Source organism: Mus musculus, chromosome 19, assembly GCF_000001635.26.
Source record: "Mus musculus strain C57BL/6J chromosome 19, GRCm38.p6 C57BL/6J".
Classification (NCBI taxonomy): domain Eukaryota; kingdom Metazoa; phylum Chordata; class Mammalia; order Rodentia; family Muridae; genus Mus; species Mus musculus.
Window position 1 is genome coordinate 34,279,098 of NC_000085.6, and position 12,955 is coordinate 34,292,052.

Genomic DNA, 12,955 nt, shown 5'->3' on the forward strand with positions numbered 1-12,955 from the left:
AATGTAACTCCTTAAACTACCCTTTCTTGACACATAAACAAAAACTACACAAATCCATTGGTTAAAACTTGCCAGGTAGCAGACTACTGTCCTAGTCTTTCCACAGTGTGGAAGCTGCTATAAAAATATCCAGTGCTCCCCAGTTTGCTGCAATGAGAACATCAGGCACATTCATTGTTCTTGCTGCCCGTGTGAAAGAGTCTCAAGGAGTAGGACTGTGTAGGGAGGCCTCCTGTGTGTCTGAGGTGAGGGTGATGTGAATTTACAGTTCTCACCTACCATGCGGGTCCTGTGGCATCTGTTCAAGTTGTTCAGCTTCTGCCTTTACTTGCAAAGCTACCCTGTTACCCAAAAATTGTATAGAACAAGTTTTGTTTTGCTTACAGGTACTGCTCTGCACTCTGAATGTTAGGCAAACCTTTGTCAAACCACAGTAAGTTACTGCATCAAGGAGAACTTCTAAATACTGCAAAGTCCTTCATAAGGGAGTAAACTTCCTTGGAAAATGGAGTTGGGGCGGGGGGAGTAAGTTTTGGAAGGATTTAGGTCAAGAGTGGTACTCAGCTCCCAGGAGCTTAGGGAGGAGAAACAGGTTTGAAATGGTGGGTGTTAATTTCATGATTCCAAGTTCCTCTAGCTGCCACTCTCCCCAGCTTTCTGACTATACAGGTCAGACATTGTCAAGAACAAGTAGGAGAGGCCCAGGCCACAACCATCAAGAAGAGCCTCAAATGATACAGGACACTGGCATGTCAAATGTTAAGTGGAATTGTGACACAGACATAATTCTGAATTTACGTTTTTCAGTGTTAAATGCATCAGTAGGCCACGGGGAAGCAGTAAAGACTTCCCATTTTAATATTTTTATTGACTTTTTTGCTTTAAGATACCAAGAATTTAAAAAGTCTGTTTGGTCTAAGCTCTCTTTGATCCAGCTCTCTCAACCTATGTAAATCTTGTTGTGGAGTTCAGTTGTTCTTGCTTGTGTAAATGAAAAGGCAGTGTGTGTGTGTGTGTGTGTGTGTGTGTGTGTGTGTGTGTGTGTGTGAGAGAGAGAGAGAGAGAGAGAAAGAGAGAGAGAGAGAGACAGAGACAGAGACAGATTGACAGAGACAGTGAGACACAAAAATCGAGATTAAAATTGATTACATTTTCAGATCTAATGAGAGGAAACAACAGACTCTAGTGGGAATAAAAACTCTGACTCAATGATTGTTTTTGGTTCTTGCTATGATTCTCAATGAGACCGCAAAGATGCATTAGAAAGAAATGAAAGTGCAGATTTAAATGTTAATGATTGTTTGGAGTTAGGGTCTTAGGGAAGTATTTAGAGTTAGATGTGATCATGGGGACTGGAGCCTTGGGGACTGAGCTGGTGCTTTAAGAAGAGAAACCAAAGCCTGCATGCCACTGCTTTCTCACCTCCGATGTCTCTGGATGTTAGGAAGCAGGCAGGAGCTGCTCACCAGAAGAAGCCCTTGACCTTAGATGTCCAGCTTTCAGTACTGTATGAAATAAATTTCCTTTGTCTGTGAATGAGTTAGTCTGCTGTATGCTGTAATGGCAATGCAGTAGAGATTAGGACAGCTATTTTCTGAAGCTTAAAAGAGGAATACAAAAGTAAATTAAAATAATAGCAGAACAGCAAAGGCAATCATCTTACGTTCCTGAGCTAGAGAGGGAGATAGCCCAGATAAACACAGTGCACCAATGTTGGTAACTGTATGCAACCTAGAAAAGATGTCGGTGAAGCACACAGTCTTGAGAAAGCCATTTGTGAAATGATAATGAAAGGTCAGCGTACAAGGAAAACCATCTTGGAGCTGAGATGGAAGGAAGGACCATCCAGAGACTGCCCCACCCGGGGATCCATCCCATAAACAGCCACCAAACGCAGACACTATTGTACATGCCAACAAGATTTTGCTGACAGGACCCTGAAATAGCTCTCTCTTGTGAGGCTATGCAAATACAGAAGTGGATGCTCACAGTCATCTATTGGATGGAACACAGGGCCCCCAATGAAGGAACTAGAGAAAGTTCCCAAGGAGCTGAAGGGGTCTGCAACCCTCTAGGAGGAACAAAAATATGAACTAACCAGTACCCCTAGAGCTCATGTCTTTAGCTGCATATGTAGCAGAAGATGGCCTAGTTGGCCATCGTTGGGAGGAGAGGCCCTTGGTCTTGCGAAGATTATATGCCCCCAGTACAGGGGAATGCCAGGGTCAGGAAGCAGGAGTGGGTGGGTTGGGGAGCAGGGCGGGGGAAGGGTATAGGGGACTTTCGGGATAGCATTTGAAATGTAAATGAAGAAAATGCCTAATTAGAAAAAAAGAAAAACCATAATCAAATCATTAGTATTTAACAGGCTTCCATTCACTGAGGGAGAAAACTGGGACTGAGAAGGTTAAATACTATGCTCAGCTAGTGAAATAATTGAATTAGAACACAAGTCCCTTTGGTCTGTCCTCAGAGGAAGAAAACATTCCCATGAACAGGGACACAGGCAGTCTAACAAAGGGAACCTTCCAGCTTCTTTCTCCCTGCTCCTGGTGCACCACCCAGCTATCCCACTCTCTCTGTAAGTGACTAATGCTCCCTTCTACAGAAAACTGTCTGTACACCTGTCTCTGCTTTGACTAAAGTGCCCTACACTCTAACCTAGGCCCGGGCTCTGTTGTCTTCTCTCCCAACTCCAACTCCATGATACCTTTTTAACTCTACAGATCTCACTTCAGTCTTCCCTTCTTGCCCTCCAGTGTCTCCTTCTAGCTTCCCCTCAGCATCTGCTGACAGGGAAAGGCTGTGCAGGCAGAGGGTACCTATCCCCCTCCACGGGAACTGCATGGGCTGTCAGAGATAAACTCCCTCAGTCCCCCTCACCCACTCACACCTCACTGCCCCAGCAATTTCTCTCACATCACCTCTCATCCAGGGCCCTAGACCAGCTTTGGTAGTCTTAGTTTGTCATTTGGGGATAGTCCACAGGCTAATGCTGAGAGTATGGACTATGCCTTATACCAACCATTCCAGAGGGACAGTGTCTTTCTGGTAGGGAGTGATCTGGAAAACAGTTTTAGTGGTATGCAGGCAAGTATTTTACTTCATATTTATTTTTGTAGGTATTTTCTATTTTTTGGTAAGGAATGTTGACTTTTCCATTTTCGACTATCACGTGATGTCTTATTTTAAGAATAAAATGAGTGGGGAAACAAGTAAGTTGATTGTTAAAAATACATTTTACTGGAACATGTCTTTAATATATACTGTGGTCAATTGTGCGATGTACACACATGTGTGGGCAAAACACTCGTGCACATTAAATAAGTAAATCTGAAAGGAAAGAAGAAGAAATAAGTGATGTGAGCTTCACATTTTGTCGTCAGGTGGCCAGTTGTCCTTTTTAGCCAGGCCTCCTGATGATTACAGAAAGATGATGCTTCTATCAGTTGGGCATATGGTATGGATACTTACCCATATGGATGGCTTATGCTGAGTAATTTATAGTCAGCCCGTCAGCCAATCTTTCCCAACAGAGGCGGCACAGGACGATCATGTCTTAAGTAGTGCCTACCTGAGACTAAACCCCATCAACAGCAGGTGAGCGCTCATGAAGACAATGCTTCTCATTCCTCTGCATGCCAGTACATGCATGGAGTCCTGGAATGTCTCTGTGTTTAGTGCAGTCTCATATACAGAAATGGCAGGGGCAGGATGCTCACCTGGGTGTTGAAGTCTGGGGCTGCAGAAAAGCTATTTCCCCCACCTGTCTGCTGCAGCCCCTTCCCGCCACCTCTCTCCCTGCTAGCTGCATCTCAGTTTCTGAATGTTCTTCTCATTATCATTTCCATGTTATTGGATCACAAGGATCTTGGTGTGCTGGTTTTCATGGTAGGAGAATTTGGAAGATTGAATAGCTTCTTTCACATCTCAGGGGCTGGGCATTCAGCCCTCATCTGTCAGGCTCTGGGGAACTTTTCTTTGGGCCGTGCTGTCCCTTCAGGACATGCTTGTACACAAAGAAGCTCAGGAAAGGACACAGAATCCAGCTAATTTATCTTCACATAGTTTGACTTGTAAAGCCATGGTGGGACTAACAATGTGTACTTTGGATCTGGCTTTCAGTTATGCTAAATACATTGCAAGCAAACATAGTCTCTTCATCCTGTGGGAAATATAATCTTCCAAAGGTGAAAATGCCTGTATGATCCTCACTGCAGATTACTTGCAAAGTTAAAGTTCTTCCTTTTCCCTGTCTATGAACATAAATACATTTTTTTCACAACTGAGATTTTATTGAGGAGCAGTGTACACAGACATTTTAATTTTTTTTGTTTGTTTTTTTTTCAAGACAGGGCTTCTCTGTATAGCTCTGGCTGTCTTGGAACTCACTTTGTAGACCAGGCTGGCCTCGAACTCAGAAATCCGCCTGTCTCTGCCTCCCAAGTGCTGGGATCAAAGTTGTGCACCACCACTGGCTGGCTAGACATTCCAATTCTTAACACACATACCCAAACTTTGAAGAGATGTATATTTATTATGTTCACGTACCCTAACTCTGAAGAGTCACATCGTGTTCATGTACACAAATGAAGAGCCATGCCACGTATTGTTTCTCGTTGAACTTATTCCAGTTCCTGCCTCAAACTTGGCAAGTTTCCTTAAGACCTCACATGACACACACACAACATACACAAAATTTCTGTCTTTCACAGCACATTATCACAACTGTTAGGGAAATGAACTCCCACGACCACAGACATTACAGTTCTGACAGGGGAAGGAACAAGGAGTGGTTTCCTTAGGAAACAGTTCTACTAGAGACACGAGACCAGATATTACTGAAAATATTCCAGACATGAATGCATGACTGAGACTCCAAATTGCCATTTAGTATGCTTTGTATTGTAGGATATGAAACTAGACCCTTCTACAGAATGTTATAGTGACCCTGGAGACAGTCATAGCCTCTCCTGATTCAATACCCTGCTATTTTCTGGTTGTACCAAAAAAAAAAAAATTTACACTTTTAAAATGGGATGAGGTGGGATTCCCTCACCTTTTAAAAATGTTTCTAGAGCTACTATAAAATTCGCGTTTACAAAATCGTTGATAAAACGATTCCTCCTGATTGTACAAGAAGGGAGGGGCGAGGACGAATGACAGATGTGATGAATGCTAGATCAGTCTTGGCTTCTTTCTCTTCGTCTGAGGCTGGACTATGGTTTTCTGTCTCTTCCTTTTCTGCAGGCAGATCTATAGTTTGCTGGTCACTTTGCCTCTTGCTCTCCTCTTCCCTTTTGTTGACATTTTTTTTTTTGGCTGATTTGGCAGCCTTTTTAAGCTTCCCGTCCACCTTGGCAGGGGAAAGCTTGGTCTACAGCCACAGAGCAGAGCTTGGGCTTGGCTCTTCATCCTCGCTAACCTTCCTCTTGAGCATCGTGGCGGCGCTGCGTGGAAGATGCGTGCAACGGACAGAGCTACACTGCCTAGCCACCACCACAGGAACTCCTGTGACCCCCGAAATACATTTTTTATTGGTCAATAGAAAATCTGATACGTCCTTTGGTCAGTGTAAGCAATGATGCCCTCTAGTGACAGAAGATTTATTTTGTAGAGACTCTCTGTGTCTTAAAGGTACCATCTAGGCAATTTTCCTTATTTAACTCTGAAAACAAAATAGCAAACATTAAGCAATTACTTTTGGTAAAAAGGGACTTCTTACACTAACCATAAGTTTTAATAGCACACGAAGAAACTTAGAGTTGTAAGAATCTAGCTTTTACAAAAACTGAGAATTTACTGGTTAGGCAGTGTGGGGAGGCCAAGTTTCAATCCTAAAGATAAGTCATTCAGGGGTCAGGTGGAGCCCCAGGCCCCACCTCTCCATGTGACATCCTCTCAGTGTGAGTGAGCTTCAATCTGTCAAACCACGGGGCTTTCTCCACAACCAACTGTACCAACAGTGCATCTCATGAGTATGTTTATCCAATGTCAAATCCAGAGAGAAAGAGTTTGTGTCTCAGTTGCTTCCAGCAAATGATGCCAAGGTTAATTCCAATGGAATGTGATATGTTGTTTTTCTTGGCCAAGCAGAGTCCCTGGTTCTACATTTGGTGTCAACTTTGCTGTTATGGTTAATATTATCTGTCACATTGTCTAGACTGTGGTGCCCGAATATTTAGTCAATCACGGTTCATGTTTCTGTGATACTCTATTTTGTATGAAATTCAAACTAAATCCACAGGCTTTTTGTAAAATTATGGCCCTTAACAATGTGACTAGGTGTCCTCCAAGAAACTCATGAAAAAGCCTGACTATGATTGAGAAAGGGAGGAGTCCTACCAGCCTTTGGATTTGAACTACAACCCTTTCATGAGTCTCTATCTGGTCAATATGCACTATAGGTTCTAGGCACATCACACTAGGCAATCATGTGAACCAATTCCAGAAGATGTATCATCTCTGTATCACTTCTCCAGCCATCCATTTATCCTCTATTCTAGTGATCCTGTTTCTCGTCCCCTGGAAAGCACTGACTTAAAAGAGCCACTCATGGGGGCTAGAGAGATGGAGCAGCAGTTAAGAGCATTGACTGCTCTTCCAGAGGTCCTGAGTTCAATTCCCAGCAACCACATGGTGGCTCACAACCATCTGTAATGGGATCCGACACCGTCTTCTGGTGTGTCTGAAGACAGCTTTAGTGTATTCACATACATAAAATAAATAAATAAATAAATAAATAAATAAATAAATAAATAAATCTTTAAAAAAAAACAACACTCTTATCAGATAGTCAAGGACAGAGGGGTTGAGCAGTTTTTCTAGACCCATCCTGGAAGTCTCATTACTAGGAAGGAGGAGAAAAGATGTAGGGTTAAATAAAAGTCATGGATGTCCTCTACAGTTGGAGACTATTAAATCAACTTATTGCTATTTAGTTAAAGCAGTTTGGCTGGCAGCAATATTTTAAAATATTAGCTCCATTAAGGAAAGAATAGAAATATTGTCTGTAGTGAAAAGTTAAAATGTTTCTACCTATTAAGTTTTTACAGTCACTTATGTATGTGAATAGTATGCAATCTATCCAGAAAGCCGTGCTATCTGTGTACAGTAGAAGGATACTTTAACTCGCATGGTTTGGTTTGAGTAAGCCAGGATGACTATCCAGAGCACTCCTCACCTCCAGTGGCATGCCTGGAGCTATATAAAAGAACACATTTCTAAGAGCTGAGGAGCAAGCTCAGTGGGAAAGATTGCTCGGTGTGCAAGCATGACTGCTCGAGTTCAGATCCCCAGCAACCACTGAAAAAGCCAGGCATGGCCTCCTCTTGTAACTCCAGATCTGTCTGGGGACAGAGATAAGAGGATTTCTCAGACTTTCTGGGCCACCAAGGCAGGTTAGGTGACAGAACATCAAGCTCCAGGTTCAATGACAGAACCTGTCTCAAAGGAATAAGGCAGACAGTAATAGAATGACACTACATGACATTCATGGATGCACATTTGCACACACATACACCATTTGGGTTTGGTTTCGTTTATTGCACTTGAAAGGATGATAACTTTTCAAAATGTATTGTTAGGATAAAAATAACCTATAGAAATACTTACTGCCTTAATTTGCCTTCTGTCATTGTGATAAAACATTTATCCAAAGCGATTTAGGGAGGAAAGAGTTTATTTCATCTTATCTATAACAACTCCCAGGTCACCATCCATCACTGAGAAAAGTCAGGGCAAGAACCCGGAGCAGAAGCCAGGAAAAACCACTGCTCACCTCCTTGCTCTCCTTGGCTTGCTTAGCTTACTGTGTTATACAACTCACAGCCACTTGCCTAGGGGTGGCACCGCTCACCCTCCCATGCCAATCAGCAATCCATAAAATGCCCACAGGCTATCTGATGGAAGCAACTCCTCGGCCGAGAGTCCCTCTTGCCAGGTTACTGTGTTTGTGTCAAGCTGACAAAAACTAACCAGTGAAAATACCCAAAGTGGCCTCCTCAGAGTGTCAACAAGGTTTACTCACTCAATAGATATTCCTCCAAAGGTTCCATCAGAAAGAACTTCAGGGTACGGCATGTGTACTCACCTCCGCTTAGATGATACAGTATATGTTAGCATATTACAGACTATGAGAAATCACAGATTAGGATACTCTAAGCATTTTTTTTTGTTTTATGATTATTGTGTGTGTATGTATAGTGTGTGGCATAGTTAAAAGCTGTGGAGGTCAGAAGACACCCTTTAAGAGTTGGCTTTCACTTTCTGGTGTAGGTCTGGATGATGAATTCAGGCTGTCTGCATTTCCTGTTAAGTGCCTTTAAATAATCCCTCACCCTGCCAAGTTAAAAGGTACAAAGAATGAATTTTATGATTCAGTGAAGTTGCTGACTCAAGTTTATACTCAAGAGCTGTTGATTTTACCTAGAGCTTATGCTCCACACACCCCCAACTCCCCCCTCTTTCTCCTCCTTCCCCCTTTCTCTTCTCTTCTCTTCTCTTCTCTTCTCTTCTCTTCTCTTCTTTTTTCTTCCTTTCCTTTTGCATGGAACTTTTCATTTCAAATTGTTCTTCCTTTCCTTTCAATTTTAGAATAGTTGTATTAGGGGCACAGCCTGAGGCTTCTTCATGGCAGCAACAACCTACAGGAAGATGAAGCAAAGGGGGGTGGGGGAGGGGTAGGGTGGGGGTGGGGTGGGTATAAGTTTAGTGACAGCTGCCAAACAGAATGAACAGAACGCCTACAGGAAGGAGAGGAAGGAGGGTGACAATCTAGATTCAGAGCACTTTTAAAAACACCTGCAGAAGACAATGCTGCAGGATGTCCCCCCACTCTCTCTCTCTCTCTCTCTCTCTCTCTCTCTCTCTCTCTCTCTCTCTCTCCATTCTGTGTGTGTGTGTGTATTTGTATATTCTTAATTAGATAGATCCTCCAGGGAGGAAAAGAAGTAGAAACAGAAGCTGAGCGAGCGATCAGTGGATTTTGCAGACCTTCTGACCCATAGAGGTGGAGTCCAGAAACTGCTTCATGAACAGGAAACTCTTGGTGCTGACCTTGAACAAACTTACTTACCTTCTCGGTGAACAAGCGGTTTTTAACCTACAGGGCTGGACCACCGTAGAGCTCACATATCAGATACCCTGCATAGCAGATATTCACATTACGATTCACAACGGCAGCAAAGTTACAGTTGGGATGTAGCAACGAGATAGCATCATAGTTGAGCGTTGCCATAGCATGAACTGTATTAGAGGGTCCAGCATTAGCGAGGGTGAGTACCACTGCTCTAGAATGTTCGCACGACACTAAAGTGCTACCTACTTTTCCAAAACAAAAGTGACTTTGAGATGCATTCATTAACTAGCAGTAAAGAAGTATAAGAATTTTTTTTAACGAAAATTGGTCAGGAAATAATCCGTAACAAAAGGAGGAAGTAATAATGTCTAACACAGCAGGTGAGGGTTTTCCCTTTTACTGAAAATAGACTTCTCTTTTTGATAGATTTATATCCTGACTATGGTCCCCTAACTCTTTTCACCCCAGCTCTTTTCTACCTTCCATCCTATCCAGATATTCCCTTTCTGTCTTGCTCAAAAACAAACTGGCTTCTAAGGAATAATACAAAAAGAAACAGAACTAACACACCGCAATTGGATGAAACAAACAGAAGAAAAAGAAGCCCAAGAGCTGGCACACAAAACAGAGACAAGCTCATGTGCACACTCAGGGATCCCTTAAAAACACTAAATTTGAAGACATAAATGCATATGCAAAGGACCTGTTGCAGACCCATGCAGGCCTGCACATGCTGCCCCAGTCTCTGTGAGGTCATGTGAGCTTTGATCTTGTTGACTTGGAAGGCCTTGTTTTCTTGGTCTTGTCCATCCCCTCTGGGTCTCAGACTCTTCCTGCCTCCTCCTCTTGGGGTTCCCTGAGCACTGAGGGGAGGGATTTGATGGAGACATCTCATTTAGGGCTGAGTGTTCCAGTATCTTTCTCTCTCTGAATAATATTTGGCTGTGGATCTCCGTATTAGGAGTTATTTTATTATAATGTATGTGTTGTTTGTTTGTTTTTATAACATACATATTTGTTTTTTTCCCTAGGTCCCTGGGCTATCTAGTCTCAGGTTCTTGGGTAGCGTCAGGTTTATGTTCTATCTTGTGGAGTGGGGCTAAAGTCAAATCCAGTATTGATGGGTTGCTCCCACAAACTTTGTGCCACTATATGCACTAGCTCATCTCTCTAGCAGGACACCATCATAGATCAAAGGCTTTGGGGTAGAGGTGAGGTTTACCTTTCTCCTTTAGTAGCATGCAGAATATCTTCCAGTACCAAAGATGTTGGCATGTAGGGATGAAGGCTCTATGTAGGCACTTTCTTCTTGCTCTCAACTTCTCTATATTCAATGAGTTGTGTGGGTCTCAGTTTGTGGGGAGCAATCTATAGTCTTGGCAACAGGCTGCATTGTTTGGGGACTCCCATGCAACTCTTTTTGGCCAACGATTCAATTAGATGCAACCCCATCCAGGAAAGGAAAACTTCATTTGATGACAAGAGATGTTCACTTGTGGCTCTGTCTCCCCCCATTATTTGGCTATAGATCACCTTCATGTATGCTTATACTTTAGGAAGACTCTGCTAGGTTTCCATACCTCTCAAATGCCCTTTAATTTTAGCTGTCTCTCCCTGTATTCCCATTCATCGTCTTCCTTTCCCCTCCCCCACTTGATCTTCCCATCATAACTACCTATTTTATTCCTCTTCCTTAATAAGATCTTTCTGTCCCCTCCCCTAGTCCCTTACTCTATATCTAACCCCCGTGGTTCTAAAGATTCTGGCTTGGTCCCTGAGTTAACTGCTGTGTTATTTGTCATAGTCATTTACCTTCATTCTCCATTTGGGAAACGAAGCCAGGGACATTCCCCTCATCAGGATCCCAAAGCCTATTATCTCTACCTCTGCTGTGGTGATTGTCACTTCATGTATCATATATGAGCTCTGTGGAGGGACCTCCCTCATCAGAATCCTAGGGTGTGTACCTCCTCTGTGGTAATTACCATTCAGAGGCCCCAGAAGCCCCAGCAGACCTGTCACTGACAAAATATTGAAAGTGAAGGCAAAATGGTCTTTGTCTCCAGCAATCAGCCAAAGTCCAATTCAATACAGAGTTCAGAATTCCTTCCAGGGTGAGCAGCAGGCAGAAAAAAAAATCTCACTTGACCTGAGGGTGTGACTGTGGAAGCGCCCAGGATGGGGAATGCCCATTTATGCAATCAAGCCCTGCTTGGGCCCCCTCCTCCCCCGCCCCCCACCCCCACCCCGCTCAGGCCGCCTGTGCAGTGGTGAGTCAGTGGGTTTCCCCGGGAGACCAGCAGAACTTTCTCGCAACCCTTGGGGCTTTACGAAGATTGTGTTTGGTCCCTCAAAAGAAAAAAAGTGACATACACGTGTTCAAAGCGATTTCTGGGAAGACCTGAATAGGAGCGAAGCGGTTTGTGCGTGCCAGGGGGCGGGCCTAGGCAAAGTACATACCCACAGGCAGTCTAGAGCTGGTGGGTGGGGCCGCAGGCTGCCCACACAGGCCGCCCGCTGTTTTCCCTTGCTGCAGACATGCTGTGGATCTGGGCTGTCCTGCCTCTGGTAAGCTTTGGGACGCCTGGGATGTGGGACGCTGCATACTGGGGACCACCACATGAGATTCCAGATGTGGCTGGCATTGGGTGCCACCGGTCCAGATGTTTAGAAACGCAGGGGAGCTGCTTTCGCTCTTGGCTAAGTGCTCAGGGCTGAAGCCCAAGTCCAGCGTTTTTCTGGAAAAAGTTTGGGTCGGGGCGGGGGGCGGGGGCGACGGTCAGAGCTTGGTGCTGGCCAGCTCTTGGATCGATCGCTTTAGTATGGCTGGAGAGGGACTCTGGCTTATAGACTTGCCCAGACACTTTTCTAGTGCCACTTTAGGGCACTAGAAAAGTTCGCTCCGAGGCTCCCTGGCATTTGACACTTCTGACAGTTCGCTCAACCGGGAAGTGAGTTACTCTGGGCTGTATTTACAAGCCAAGCATTAGATCATAAAATTTCTCAAAGTAACTTTGTCTGCGAAGATTTGTTTACTCTCCTGTAACAACACGGGAAACAAAAAAAACCTTCCCTTCCGGGAATTGAGCTGTCAAATTGTGGATGGCTGAACTGGTGGATATTTTTATATTGTTTGTACTGTTTCTTCTGTTACCCTCTTTCTGCTGGCACTCTCACAGCAGATTTGTCCCAGTAACCCTAGGGCTCTGAGTCCCAGCTCCTCCTTGTCTGCTGCAGGCACAGAAGTAAGAACTCTCCAGCATTCGGTCTCTTCAGAAATGCCTGTTAATAAATGCCAGTCCGAGGGATTCGACCCTCCGAGGTTCAATCCAGTTCTGAATTTAGAAAGATTGCTTTATCAGGTCCCTAAAAATTTGCCGGGCACAAGGATCTCAAATCGGTTTTCACAGCAGTGGTAGAAGGGAGGAAGACAACCTCTCCTTACTTTTACAAGGTTAAAAGAGGTTCCGAGAGCTTAAGCATTTAACAGAGGTCACACAGCTAGCAAATGACAGTGCCGGGCTTCAGTTGAGATCTAACTCCAAGGGGCATGTACATACACACACACACACACACACACACACACACACACACACTACTGCCCCATGGTATGGTTAAGAGAAAGGTTTTTATTGTGGATATAAAAGAGAAAATGGCCAGAGGCATCTGGAAGAGCCCAGAACATAGAGAGAAAGAAGTAAACTGAACATGGCCAGCAGACTCGACCAGGGCTATCTGAGAGAGAGAGAGAGAGAGAGAGAGAGAGAGAGAGAGAGAGAGAGAGAGAGAGAGAGAGATGGAGCAGAGGCTAGAGAATAGAGAAAACCGAGCGAGAGAAGCAGGCGCCGAGGTGAGAGAACAGAGTGAGAAGAGCAG

General features: G+C 44.1%; 1 protein-coding gene across 8 annotated transcripts in view; it reads left to right on the forward strand.

The window, feature by feature from the left end:
- The first annotated feature begins 11,549 nt into the window (after positions 1-11,549).
- Fas (Fas (TNF receptor superfamily member 6)) overlaps positions 11,550-12,955 on the forward strand; it is a 37,129-nt gene continuing 35,723 nt past the window's right edge. For 2 of the 8 annotated variants that reach the window (XM_030250746.1, XM_030250747.1), the window contains exon 1: positions 11,553-11,647. Coding sequence is in view for 2 of the 8 variants with exons in the window: in NM_007987.2 (NP_032013.2) it covers positions 11,618-11,647 (30 nt within the window). In the remaining 6 variants the exon portion in view is untranslated. Of the gene's footprint in view, positions 11,648-12,955 lie in introns of all 8 variants that reach the window. The other 6 variants (XM_030250750.1, XM_030250749.1, NM_007987.2 and 3 more) reach the window with 4 other exon arrangements.